This window comes from Diachasma alloeum, unplaced genomic scaffold, assembly GCF_001412515.2.
Source record: "Diachasma alloeum isolate Michigan unplaced genomic scaffold, Dall2.0 Dall_scaffold_00177, whole genome shotgun sequence".
NCBI lineage: Eukaryota > Metazoa > Arthropoda > Insecta > Hymenoptera > Braconidae > Diachasma > Diachasma alloeum.
In genome coordinates this window covers 2,049,127-2,060,169 of record NW_021680343.1, presented here as the reverse complement: position 1 = coordinate 2,060,169, position 11,043 = coordinate 2,049,127, and the positions used below count along the sequence as shown (strand labels likewise).

Sequence of the window (11,043 nt, the reverse complement as noted above, 5' to 3'; positions counted from 1 at the left end):
TTTTTTATTTAAACACCGCCTGCAAACGGGGAGATGAGGGTGGCTAAAATATATTCTGCAACCCTGTCTCCTCGTTGGCTACAAATTTCAACCCTCCGCATACATGCCTTCCCCTTCACCCGCTCGTAAAATCACGCGTTCTCGGTAGCATCGAGGAGGACTTCTCAGGACCGAAAAGAACTGAGGATTCGAATGGTCTCTGGAAAAGTACGTCGCAGAACTGATTAGGACTTACCAGGTCCATCTAGGTCTGGAGAGATCTTGAAAGACCTGTGTACGTCCAATCAGAACCAAATCCTCGACTCGGGATATTGAACAATTTGAGCCTGCCATTGCGGAATTCAATGTGTTAAGTCTCATTACTACGATCCATATGGGGAGGAATGGAACGATGGGGCATTGTGACGATGGTAATAGCGGGTAGAGAAAGGCGGGGAGGGTTTGCCAATGGACATTGAGGCGATGGATTTAACGCTTCTGACAGAGGAATAAATGCAACGGCTTTTCATTGATTCCTTTGTTGATACCGGCTCCGGGGGACACTTTATTGATTTCGTCTCCATACGATTGACGAGAAGAACCTCGGGTCTTATTGTACTTAGGATTTATTTGGTTCTCTTGGAGGTACCGCGGACATTGTGGTGTAAATGGGTGGTTGCACTCGGGGAAATGAGGGGTTTGTGTAACAAAAAATAGGGTTGAAGGTGCATTGTTATGGGTTATTGCTAGGAAAATTATATTCTCCAGGGCGGTGTGGGTGACATTATAGGAGATTTTCTTAGAGAAAATTGAAATTTCTTGGACAATTTGGCAGCAATTTTTGTGAGAGAGAAAAATGTTTGTGACATTCAAGAGAATTCATAAGTTTTTAGTAGAAGTTGAATGAAAACTTCACGAGTGACTTTCATTTTTTACACGGAGAGAAATTTTTGATAAAAATTATCCTACCGTTTTATAAATGTGTATCATGAGTCATCGTTTCCTCATTTCTATCCTGAAATTTAGTCAAAATTAATATATGATGATCAACTTTTATTCTACGTTAGAGAAATTTTATCCTGACGCATAGTAAGTTTTATCCTTCGAGTCCAATAATTTTTATGTAGATAACAATGAAAATTCTAGAACGCTTGGTAAATTTTACCCTACCGGTACAGTAATTTTTACTCTACCGGCACGGTAATTTTTATTTTTATCAGGAGAAAATTTCTCTAACGTAGAATACAATTTTATCATCATATATTAATTTTTAATAAATTTCGGGATAGAAATGAGGAAACGATGACTCCTAATATACTTTTACAGAACGGTAGGATAATTGTTTTCAAAAATTTCTCTCTGTGCATTGAAGATGATTATTCAGAATCAAAATAACCTGATTTTTCAATTTTCTGCTGAATTGTCACCATTCAACACTTGCCTAGTATTGTACACTAATTTCCAATACCACTATTTCCCATGCACTCCAATTATGCACTTAAAAAATAGAATTGAAACATTTCAAAGGATTACCTCATTCAAAACTCACAATTTGATGGATAAATCAATGGAATCTATAAATATCAGTTCAATTCCATGAAAATTGATAGAAATTATTCACAATTTCATACATAAATGAATGGAATCCATAAAAATCAACTCCGTTATTCCATAAAAATGAACGGAAACCAAAAAATTCCTGGAGAATGCCAAATTGATTGAAAACTCGAATCCAACGCGAGGAATTGTCATCTTCCCTTTCCTCAGAACCATTGAAATTCCAGTGAAATTTGAAATTTCAATTTTCCCTACTAGTGTATGTAAAATGTTATCCATATTCCGAGTTCCCTCACCTTGTAATTTCTCTTCATATTCTTAATTTTAACAGGTTGAACATAAAAAGAAAAAATGAGCAAAAAATCCACACGTTCATTATGCTTTACTACGTTCCAAGGGGAGGGGGAGAAGTAAAATGAAACGTTCACATGCAATATTTTAGGACGGGGTGTATAACGACAACAAATGAGAGCTGTACATCCACGGGGAGATTAGAATGTCTGTGCACGTAATCGCTGTTGGTATCCGCACTGCGTTTACTAATGTCTACGTGGATGTAATAGTCTTAATTAAAATGGCGGTCTAACGAACATCGCTAACTGCCGTAATCCAACGGGTGATGAAGGGGGGGGGAGGGGAGGATGGGAGGAAGGGGTCGGACAGCTGAGAGAGGCGCACTGCGTACCCTCGGCAACCCGCGCCACTCTGCCGCCTCATTGGTAATCCGATGTACAACTCGTACCCCACATACGAGTGCCAACGCAGAGGGTGTCCAATGTGGAAATCTGTTGGACGCGTGCGAAACACGTTTTACGTGTGTCGGGGATAATGCTAAGGGAGCGCTGGACGATCGTCATAGGTGGATATCTGGATAAATTGCGATATTCGGGGGAATGGAGCACATTGTTCACATTCCGATGGACATTGTTAACGGTTTTTTTGACAATTTTATTCATGGCTGCTTGGCAATTTTTTGTGTTGCGAACTTGATTGGATTTGCGTTCGGATTAATCGTGAGTTTTCGGGTTATGTTGATTATGTTGAACACGTCGGGTGGCAAAAATCTGTTGAAAATTGAACATTACTCCCCAATTTTAGCATTCGTGGATAGCGTATTGGCTTTTAAGAAATTTTTATTTGAAATTTTTGGATCATTTGCTGAATTTATTCAATGAGCGAATTCAGTTGTAAATAAAATAAAAATCTCGGGCTATAGTTGCTTCAATTTTTAAGTTTTAGTGCGACCATCATTACATTGACTGGAAATTTAAATACTCCGTGAATGTTCATGAAATTGAGTGGTCCTTGAGCACCGAAATCCACTGAAAAAAATTAATTTCGTACGTGTCGGGGATAGTGCTAAGGGAGGGCGGGAGGATTGTCATAGGTGGATATCTGGATAAATTGCGATGTTCGGGGGAATGGGGCACATTGTTCACATTCCGATGGACATTGTTAACGGTTTTTTTGACAATTTAATTCATGGCTGCCAATTCATGAGTGAATTCAATGGTGAATAAGGTAATAATTGCTTGAATTTTCATAATGTTTACAAATTGCCATTATTACGTGGATTTGACATTAGAATATTCCGTCAATTTTCATGGAATTGGTTGTTTGTTTATTAATCAAATCCATTAAAATTTTATACAACATTTTTAGACAAAAACTAAAATTTCCTGGAGGCTTTAGTAATAATTTTGAAGGTCAGCAACATTGAATTCTATTTATGGGAGAAAAAAGCACGAACTTTCTAATTTCTCTGAAAATCTAAAAAAATACTTACTTGAATTTTAAATGAAAGAATGAATAAATAGTAAAAAATGCCACGAAATTTTCAATGAATTGAGAGAATATATTTATTTGCAATAATTAAAGTGCCATTTGACGTTTCCATTGATTTTCTCCATCGAAAGATGAATTCCCATTATCGAAATTCCTTGAAAATTCCGAGAAACTATCACTTGATAACAACATCCAAAGAGAATATCTCAAATATCAGCCAAAATATCCAACACTGCAATCAGTTGCTGTTAAATATTTCAAAAATTCTCATTTGCAATGGAATAATGAAATTTGCCACAATCTTTACGATGGATTTTTCCAGTCCTGAGAACCGATTATTTTTACTCTCCATACAGCCCAGAGAGAGTTGACTCTAGAGCATGCCAAACACTATGAGGGGGTATGGTCAAAGGAACGGTATCCCGCCCCGGGCGCTTCAACTATTGTTTTTTTAATTATGGGCGAAGAGTAAAAGAGGAAATAAAATCGGGGAAAAATGGGTTAAAAGAAAATTTCTCACCTGGTTGCGATGAGTGGACACGTGATACTTGGTGACGCCCATGCCTCTGGGCTCCACGGTGCACACTCGTACAGCCTCAATTCACGTCCAGAAACGGCACCAAAGACACTGCGCCAGCCACCAGCACATCCGTAACTACTGCCAGCTCCTCTTGACATACTCGCACTACTCCCCGCACCGTCTTCACTGCTCTCACTGCTGGCACGACCGTTCTGTCGAATAATGAATGAAAATTTGAGACTCCTGTGCTGAGAGACATGCCTCGTTCATTGTTTCAATGGAGTTTATTATTAGGTAATTCCTGGGGTCTGACTATTTCGCATTCTGCATCACTGCATACTCAGAGAAATGGTTTATTTGAATATAATTGACTAATATATCATTTTAATAAAATGCATCGGTCCATTCAAATAGCTCCTGATATAACTTCTATTTAAACCGAGGGGCTACTCACTCCATAATTGAGTGACGTCATGATTTCGAAATGAATTCGATTTCGGGTGATTTCAGTGATTTTGAGCGTCACGAGAGGTACTTTCATGATTTCGAATGATTTCAATAATTCGAAATCATGAAAGTACCTCTCGTGATTTCATTAAAAAAGACTTCATTAATTCGAAATTAATTCATCATTATTCATCATTAATTCATTTCATTAATTAATTCTTTTATGATTTCAGTAATTCGAAATCACTGATTTCAGAAAAAAAAAGTTAATAAATAATAGAGGTGGTGCAAAATGGGTCGTGTCAAATTACGAAAATCAAAAGTGGCAGTAATAACGGGAAAATAACGAATTCATTTGATTCCACTCCGCCAATCTTGAGCTAAAGACAATTTTACTATGGCAGTGAGTACGGCATTTTATTATCATCGTTGGCAGGCGTGTCAATTTCAAAATCATGAATTGCTTGCACGGGTGGTACTACGGCAGTGCGCCACTGATTTCGGTGATTCCATTGATTTCAGACGATTTCACGTGATTTCGAAAATGATTTCGGAGAGCTGAAATCACTTGATTTCAGTGATTTCGGTGATTTCATGTGATTTCGGAATGATTTCGAAATGATTTCATGCCAAAGTGGCACCGTGATTTCGAGAGTAAGTAGCCCCTCGATTTAAACTTGAACTTGATTTTTATTCAGATGAAATAAACAGTTTTTGTAAATATAAACGAATGTTTCCTTGATGCAAATCAAAACTTTAATTGGATTTCATATTGGAAATACTGGAGAAACTTTTCAAACCGATTTTATGACGCTTTTGTTTTTATTATTGAAAAATAATCCCTAAACACAATTCCCCCTAGACACATTTCGGTTCTCTTTTTTTTATTCACTCTCGCTGTATCGACACGTATGAAACCGATAAATCATATTTTTTATGAATACCCCATATACAGTTCACGAGATCTATTGTCGTGCAACGCTACTGCATTCACTACAGATTGACGAAATGAAAACATTATTTAGAAGATATCATTCAGAACGGTTAAAAGAACAAAAACTATAACATTGAATTGGTTATTCAATTCCATATTTTATTGAATTAATGAAATATTTCATCTTCTTTTACAGCGTTATTTTTATGTTTTTTTTACCAAACGAAGAATTTTATGAAGAAATTGTGGAAAAACCTTTCAAACCAATTTTATGACTCCTTTGTTTTTATCACTGAAAAAAATATATTGTTGCATTCAGTGGCCCTTCCCCGCATTGCCCTCTAGACACAATTTGATATTCCATTTTTTATTAATTCTCCCAGTGTATACACACGTATGCAACCGATAAATCATATTTTTTCCAAATACTCCGTGTGCAGTTTACGAGATCTATTGTAACGCTGATGCATTCACTACAGATTGACGAAATGAAAAAATTATTTAGAAATCATCATTTAGAATGGCTAAAAACCAAAAAAACGAAACTTTATACGAACATGAAATTGAATTGTCTACTCAACTCCATATTTTATTGAATCAATGAAATATATTTCGTCTTTTTTCATTTTGACAAGCGAAGGATGTTGGAAATTCTGGAAAACCTTTCAAACCAATTTTACGACTCGTCTGCTTTTATTATTGAAAACAAAATATTTTGTTCAATTTAGTGGTCCTTCCTCGCAATTTTTTCTAGACACAATTCGGTACTCTATTTTTTCCGATAAATCATATTTTTTCCAAATACCCCGTGTACAGTTTACGAGATCTACTGTAACGCTGATGCATTCAGTACAGATTAACGAAATAAAAAAAATATTTAGAACGGTTAAGAAAACAAAAAGAAATTGCCATGTAAAAGGATATGTAATTGAATTGAATTCCACACTGATAGAACGGTTTAGTCGAACCAAACGAAACTTTTTAACTATTACCACGATTTGTTAACTATTAACGAATCGCGGTAACAGTCAAGAAGCCTCGTTTGGTGCAACTGAATCTTTTCACCTTTTCTATCAGTGCATATTTTATTGAATTAATGAAATATTTCATCTTGCTTAGTTTACTCCATCGAAGGACCTCAAATTAGAAATTCTGCAAAACCTTTCAAACCAATTTTACGACTCGTCTGCTTTTATTATTGAAAAAAAAATATTTTGCTGAATTCAGTGGTCCTTACCCGCTATTCCCTCTAGACACAATTCGATACTCCATTTTTTTATTCACTCTCACAGTGTACACACGTATGAAACCGACAAATCATTTTTTTCCGAATACCCTGTATATAGTTTACGAGATCTATTGTCGTGTAAAGCTGATGCATTCGGTACAGATTGGCGAAATACCAATTCTAACAGTAGATGGAAACATTTATTGCCGGCTAGTACGAAACGATTTTCGGATATCCATATTCCGGGGGATATATAAATTTGTTCATTTGATAGCATTCGAACGACAAACAGGAAAATGAAAGAATATAAACCGGAAAAATAACGAGATCATTAACTGTTTATCGAGGTCTACATTGTCTTCTTTATTAAATTTTAGTTTTTACACGTGTATTAAAACCCAAACAGAGTGAGGGGTTTGTTCCGGAGCTTTCGTTCGGTTTAATTACGTAAATATAAATTTTGACATTAGCCACCAGGCTGGAATAATAATAATAAAAAGGAGAAAGTATGATGGAATAAAAAAGCCAAGATGAAGCACGCATTTCAGGTTTATATCCACGAGTGGGAGAGAGGGGTTGGTGCGCTCCCTGCCCTGTTTTATCTTTCGCACATGGACGGGGGATTCAGAGTTTACTCGACAAAGCTGGGAGAATGTGGGTGTGGAAAATTTAAAGCATCAGAGAAAAATCGTTAACATCGATCCACGCGCAGACCAGCGACCCCGGACTAAGCGATACATTTTTTCCCCTCCAGGTTGGCCCCAACCCCGTGACACAAAACTTCCGCCAATGGTGGCTGTACATCTTAATAACAGTTAATAATATTTTTCCATTGGCTCGATAAAGGACTTGAGAAATTTCCTCATGAAATATTCCCCTCAACTTTGTCACCAACTTCCATTCGCTATTTCAATTTATTTCCTGGGTTAAAAGAAGGGTGAGATGAGGTTTCGTTTCTTCTTGCTGAATAATTTTTCAACACGCGTGAAAAGAAATTGTTTCAACAACGGGGAGAAACAAAATACCAACAGGTAGCGCATAATTACGGTTTTACGGTTATCTGGGGAGGCACAAAGCCGGTGGTGGATGATAATATAAAGCGTGTCGGGGGTGGAAGAGTTGTAAAAAAAATATTTTGTTAAAGGGTTGCATTTTAGTGGATGAACGTAAAAACCGAGAAGACGGTAAAGATGGCCTCAATCATATAGTATTTTCCTTTTTTACAGCGTTTCGGGTGGATATTATCGTTGAACCGACATTTTTTCGCTTTCATTTCCTTTCGTAAACGAGCGGCAGCTTCGAGAAAGTCGTATTTTTGGACTGAAATTAACTGTTTTCTTTATTTTTCTGGACGCGTTCGGTAAAATTTCACTTTCATTCGTCCCCATGACCTTCAGAAGGCGCGACGAATTGCACGACGAACACTTTCATTATCAATTCAAGTGTATACACGGAGAGTTAGATCGACTTAGAAAATTGAAGTGACGATATCGTAATTTTATTCAATATTTCTCTCCGTGTAAAACATTGATCTCAAGTCTTGCGCTTTTTGTGCAAAATTTTATGTAATGAAAGTCCTGATGAAAAAAAAATTCTAGATATAACGCAAACTACATAAATTTATGAGAAGGGCATCATTTCGAAATTTTTATTGAGAACGCTACAAATTCGCTCGGGACAAGAGAATCTCATCCCGTTGGAAAAAATTTTCTCAGTCTGAGACCGAAATTATTTATCAGGAGATATCACCATTTTTTAATTGACAAGGAAATGTTTTCTATGTATCAACCTTCCTTGTCAAAAATAGTTTTATCTCTCGGTGTAAAGGAGGATAATTTTCGCATCTATAGATGAGTTGTTTTCCGGAACGATTCCGAAAATATCTTCCACAAGCAGATACTCTTTCATTACACGGAGAGGAATATTCAGTAAAAATTACGGAACAATTCACATAATTCGCAATGGGGAATCGTTTTCCGGCAATTTTTATAGGAATAGAAGAGAAGAAATCTGAAACGTTCAGTGAATTCTCAGGTTTACCACCGAACAAAGTACGAAATTGTCACGTAATTTTCCCCGAAGAAGTAAAATCTTATATAAACTTTCCGACTTATTATGCCTCCAAAATCAAAAAGTCTTAAACGTTCAACAATTTTTATGAAGCTGCACGGAGAGAAATTTTTTAGAAAAATTCTAGTGCTAGCACGGCAAAAGAGGCGCAAAGTGACGGCTAGGAAAAAATTCCACTGCCAGCACTAGAAATTTTATTGGGGAAAACGCGAATTTTCCCCCGTATTTCTGTGAAAATTTCACAGAAATCCCCAGAAATTTTACCAGAAATACCAAGAGATTTTACCTTAACAGCACTAGAATTTTTCACAGCTGGTGGATTGTGATTTTTTCCAGTACTCGTACTAGAATTTTTCTAGAAAATTTCTCTCCGTATGCTGAGTTATTTCTACGTTCCGTTCCGTAAAATTTCTCAATCGTTGGGGAAAAATTACGGAACGACTTGTTGTCCCCACAGCGGTGAGTCATCAGACAGGTGTTTAATTTTTACAGAACAAATCGTAGAATCTACGTGGCGATTCGTACAATTTCAGTTCCGATTCACACTCTTTATTCAAATTTTACTTTGCTCGCGGATTACGTTTCGAAACGTAATTTTTACGTTTTTTTCTGGTAATTTTCATTGAATTTTCCTCTCCGGGTACATTTCGCTCCACGATTACCTTTCGCACAGTAAAATTTGTCACGATTTCCTAGATAATTCTTCCCCAGCGTTTCCCTCCCTGTACACTCACCGCCTGCGAAAAATCCTTCTCTTCTAAATCACCCTCGATATCCACAATCCCGCCGACATTATTCTTAATTCACCAATTCCCCGAGCCAAAATCTCAATTTCCGCCAGCCTCCCACCCTCCGCAGGTCCTCCCCACAATCCCCCTCCCCTCCCAAATTTCCATAACCCCAAGAACCCCCCCGAGACCTCCCATCCGCCGCTAAATTTCCCTTCTAAAAAACCCGAAAACCCCAACCTCCACGCTTCCCCCCAACCACGCAAGTGGTCTCTCCCTAACCGCCACCAACTCAAGTCATCATACCCCGCCCCCTTCATCGCCTGCCGAGGAACCCGTAAAACCACTGTAGACAGAGGAAATATTTGTGGTTAATAAAAAAAACTGCACAAGCCCGCGGATCGGCTTCACCGCTGGATCTCAAAGTCAATGGGGAAAACACTGGTCAAACATAGGTTCATTGATCGGCGATGTAGAGAGCGCCCGAAGGGCAATAAAAGACCTGCGGCTATTTCCGTATAAAGGTAGCCCACCCCAAAATCAATATGCTTGAGCATCGTTCGTATTTATCTGGCTGCGAGACGCACATCCCTCTCCTCTTCCTCCCCCCCCCCCCACTCCATTCCTTGTCTGGTTACACAGTTGACTAGATCCCATGTATGAGCAGAGAGCCCCCATGTACACAAATATATGGAGGTATATATACTTAGTGTGTACAGTGGTATATGGATCGCAACGTGAGCTACTTACAAAAGCCACCCTCTCTCTCTCTCAGCTACTTCTATCAAACTTCTGCATACATTCTACTCCAGATAACCTCGTCAATCCATCAGTGATGGGCGGTGGAGGGGGGTCTGCCGCCGTTTCACCATAGTTTACTTAGCATTGCTGATGCACTATCCCCCGCTTTGGATACCGTCGTCCATCGACCACGTACACGAAGAAGATAGCTAACCAGTAAGGGTTATCGTTACGCCCATACATTCATACTAACTTGGCTAAGGTTATGATGAAGGCAGCCTGTCCACACTAATATTTGATGGTAGATTATGAATGCTCACTACACTCTACTCTAATTAGTTGGTTATTTGATGGTAGGTACTCATCCCTCTCGCCGCACATCGTCCATCCTCGAAATGTAAATCAATTCGTTATGAATTGGGTAGGATGGGTTAGGGATATTCTTTGCTGATGATAACGACGGAAAGTAGAGGAAGCAGGCTGACTCCACACTGATAGACTGATTCATTTATTCCAAACGAGATTCGTTTACTATTAACGGATGGTAGGGTTGAATATGGCCAAATGAATATTCGTAGGTACACTGGGAAAAAAATTACTTTTGCCAAGTATATTTACTAAAGTTAGTCTTCTCCTAAATTGAAAATTCAATGTTCGTTAAATGTTGTATAGGCTATCTCTAATGGATGAACAATTGTCTTTGTATCTCCTATTTAAGCATTTGAAAAATTGAAGTTTACAAGTATTGTATTTGCAAAAATAACGGAATTCAGTTTCCTAACCCGAGTCGAGGATTTGGTTCTGATTGAACGTACACAGGTCTTTCAAGATCTCTCCAGACCTAGATGGACCTGGTAAGTCCTAATCAGTTCTGCGACGTACTTTTCCAGAGACCATTCGAATCCTCAGTTCTTTTCGGTCCTGAGAAGTCCTCATCGATGCTACCGAGAACGCGTGATTTTGATGTCAGTGATGAACGCGCAAAGATGTCAGACAAGATATGAATGTTTTTTTGGGCTCAAATGAAAGAGCGGGTCGAGAAAAGGCGTGCTAG

At 38.1% G+C, this 11,043-nt stretch overlaps 1 protein-coding gene across 1 annotated transcript in view; it reads right to left on the bottom strand.

Moving 5' to 3' along the window:
* The window catches only part of LOC107037011 (beta-1-syntrophin), a 207,556-nt gene that overhangs the window by 15,658 nt on the left and 180,855 nt on the right, over window positions 1-11,043 (bottom strand). The window contains exon 4 of the mRNA XM_015255323.1: window positions 3,842-4,053. Coding sequence (XP_015110809.1) covers window positions 3,842-4,053 — 212 coding nt within the window. The remainder of the gene's footprint in view (window positions 1-3,841; window positions 4,054-11,043) is intronic.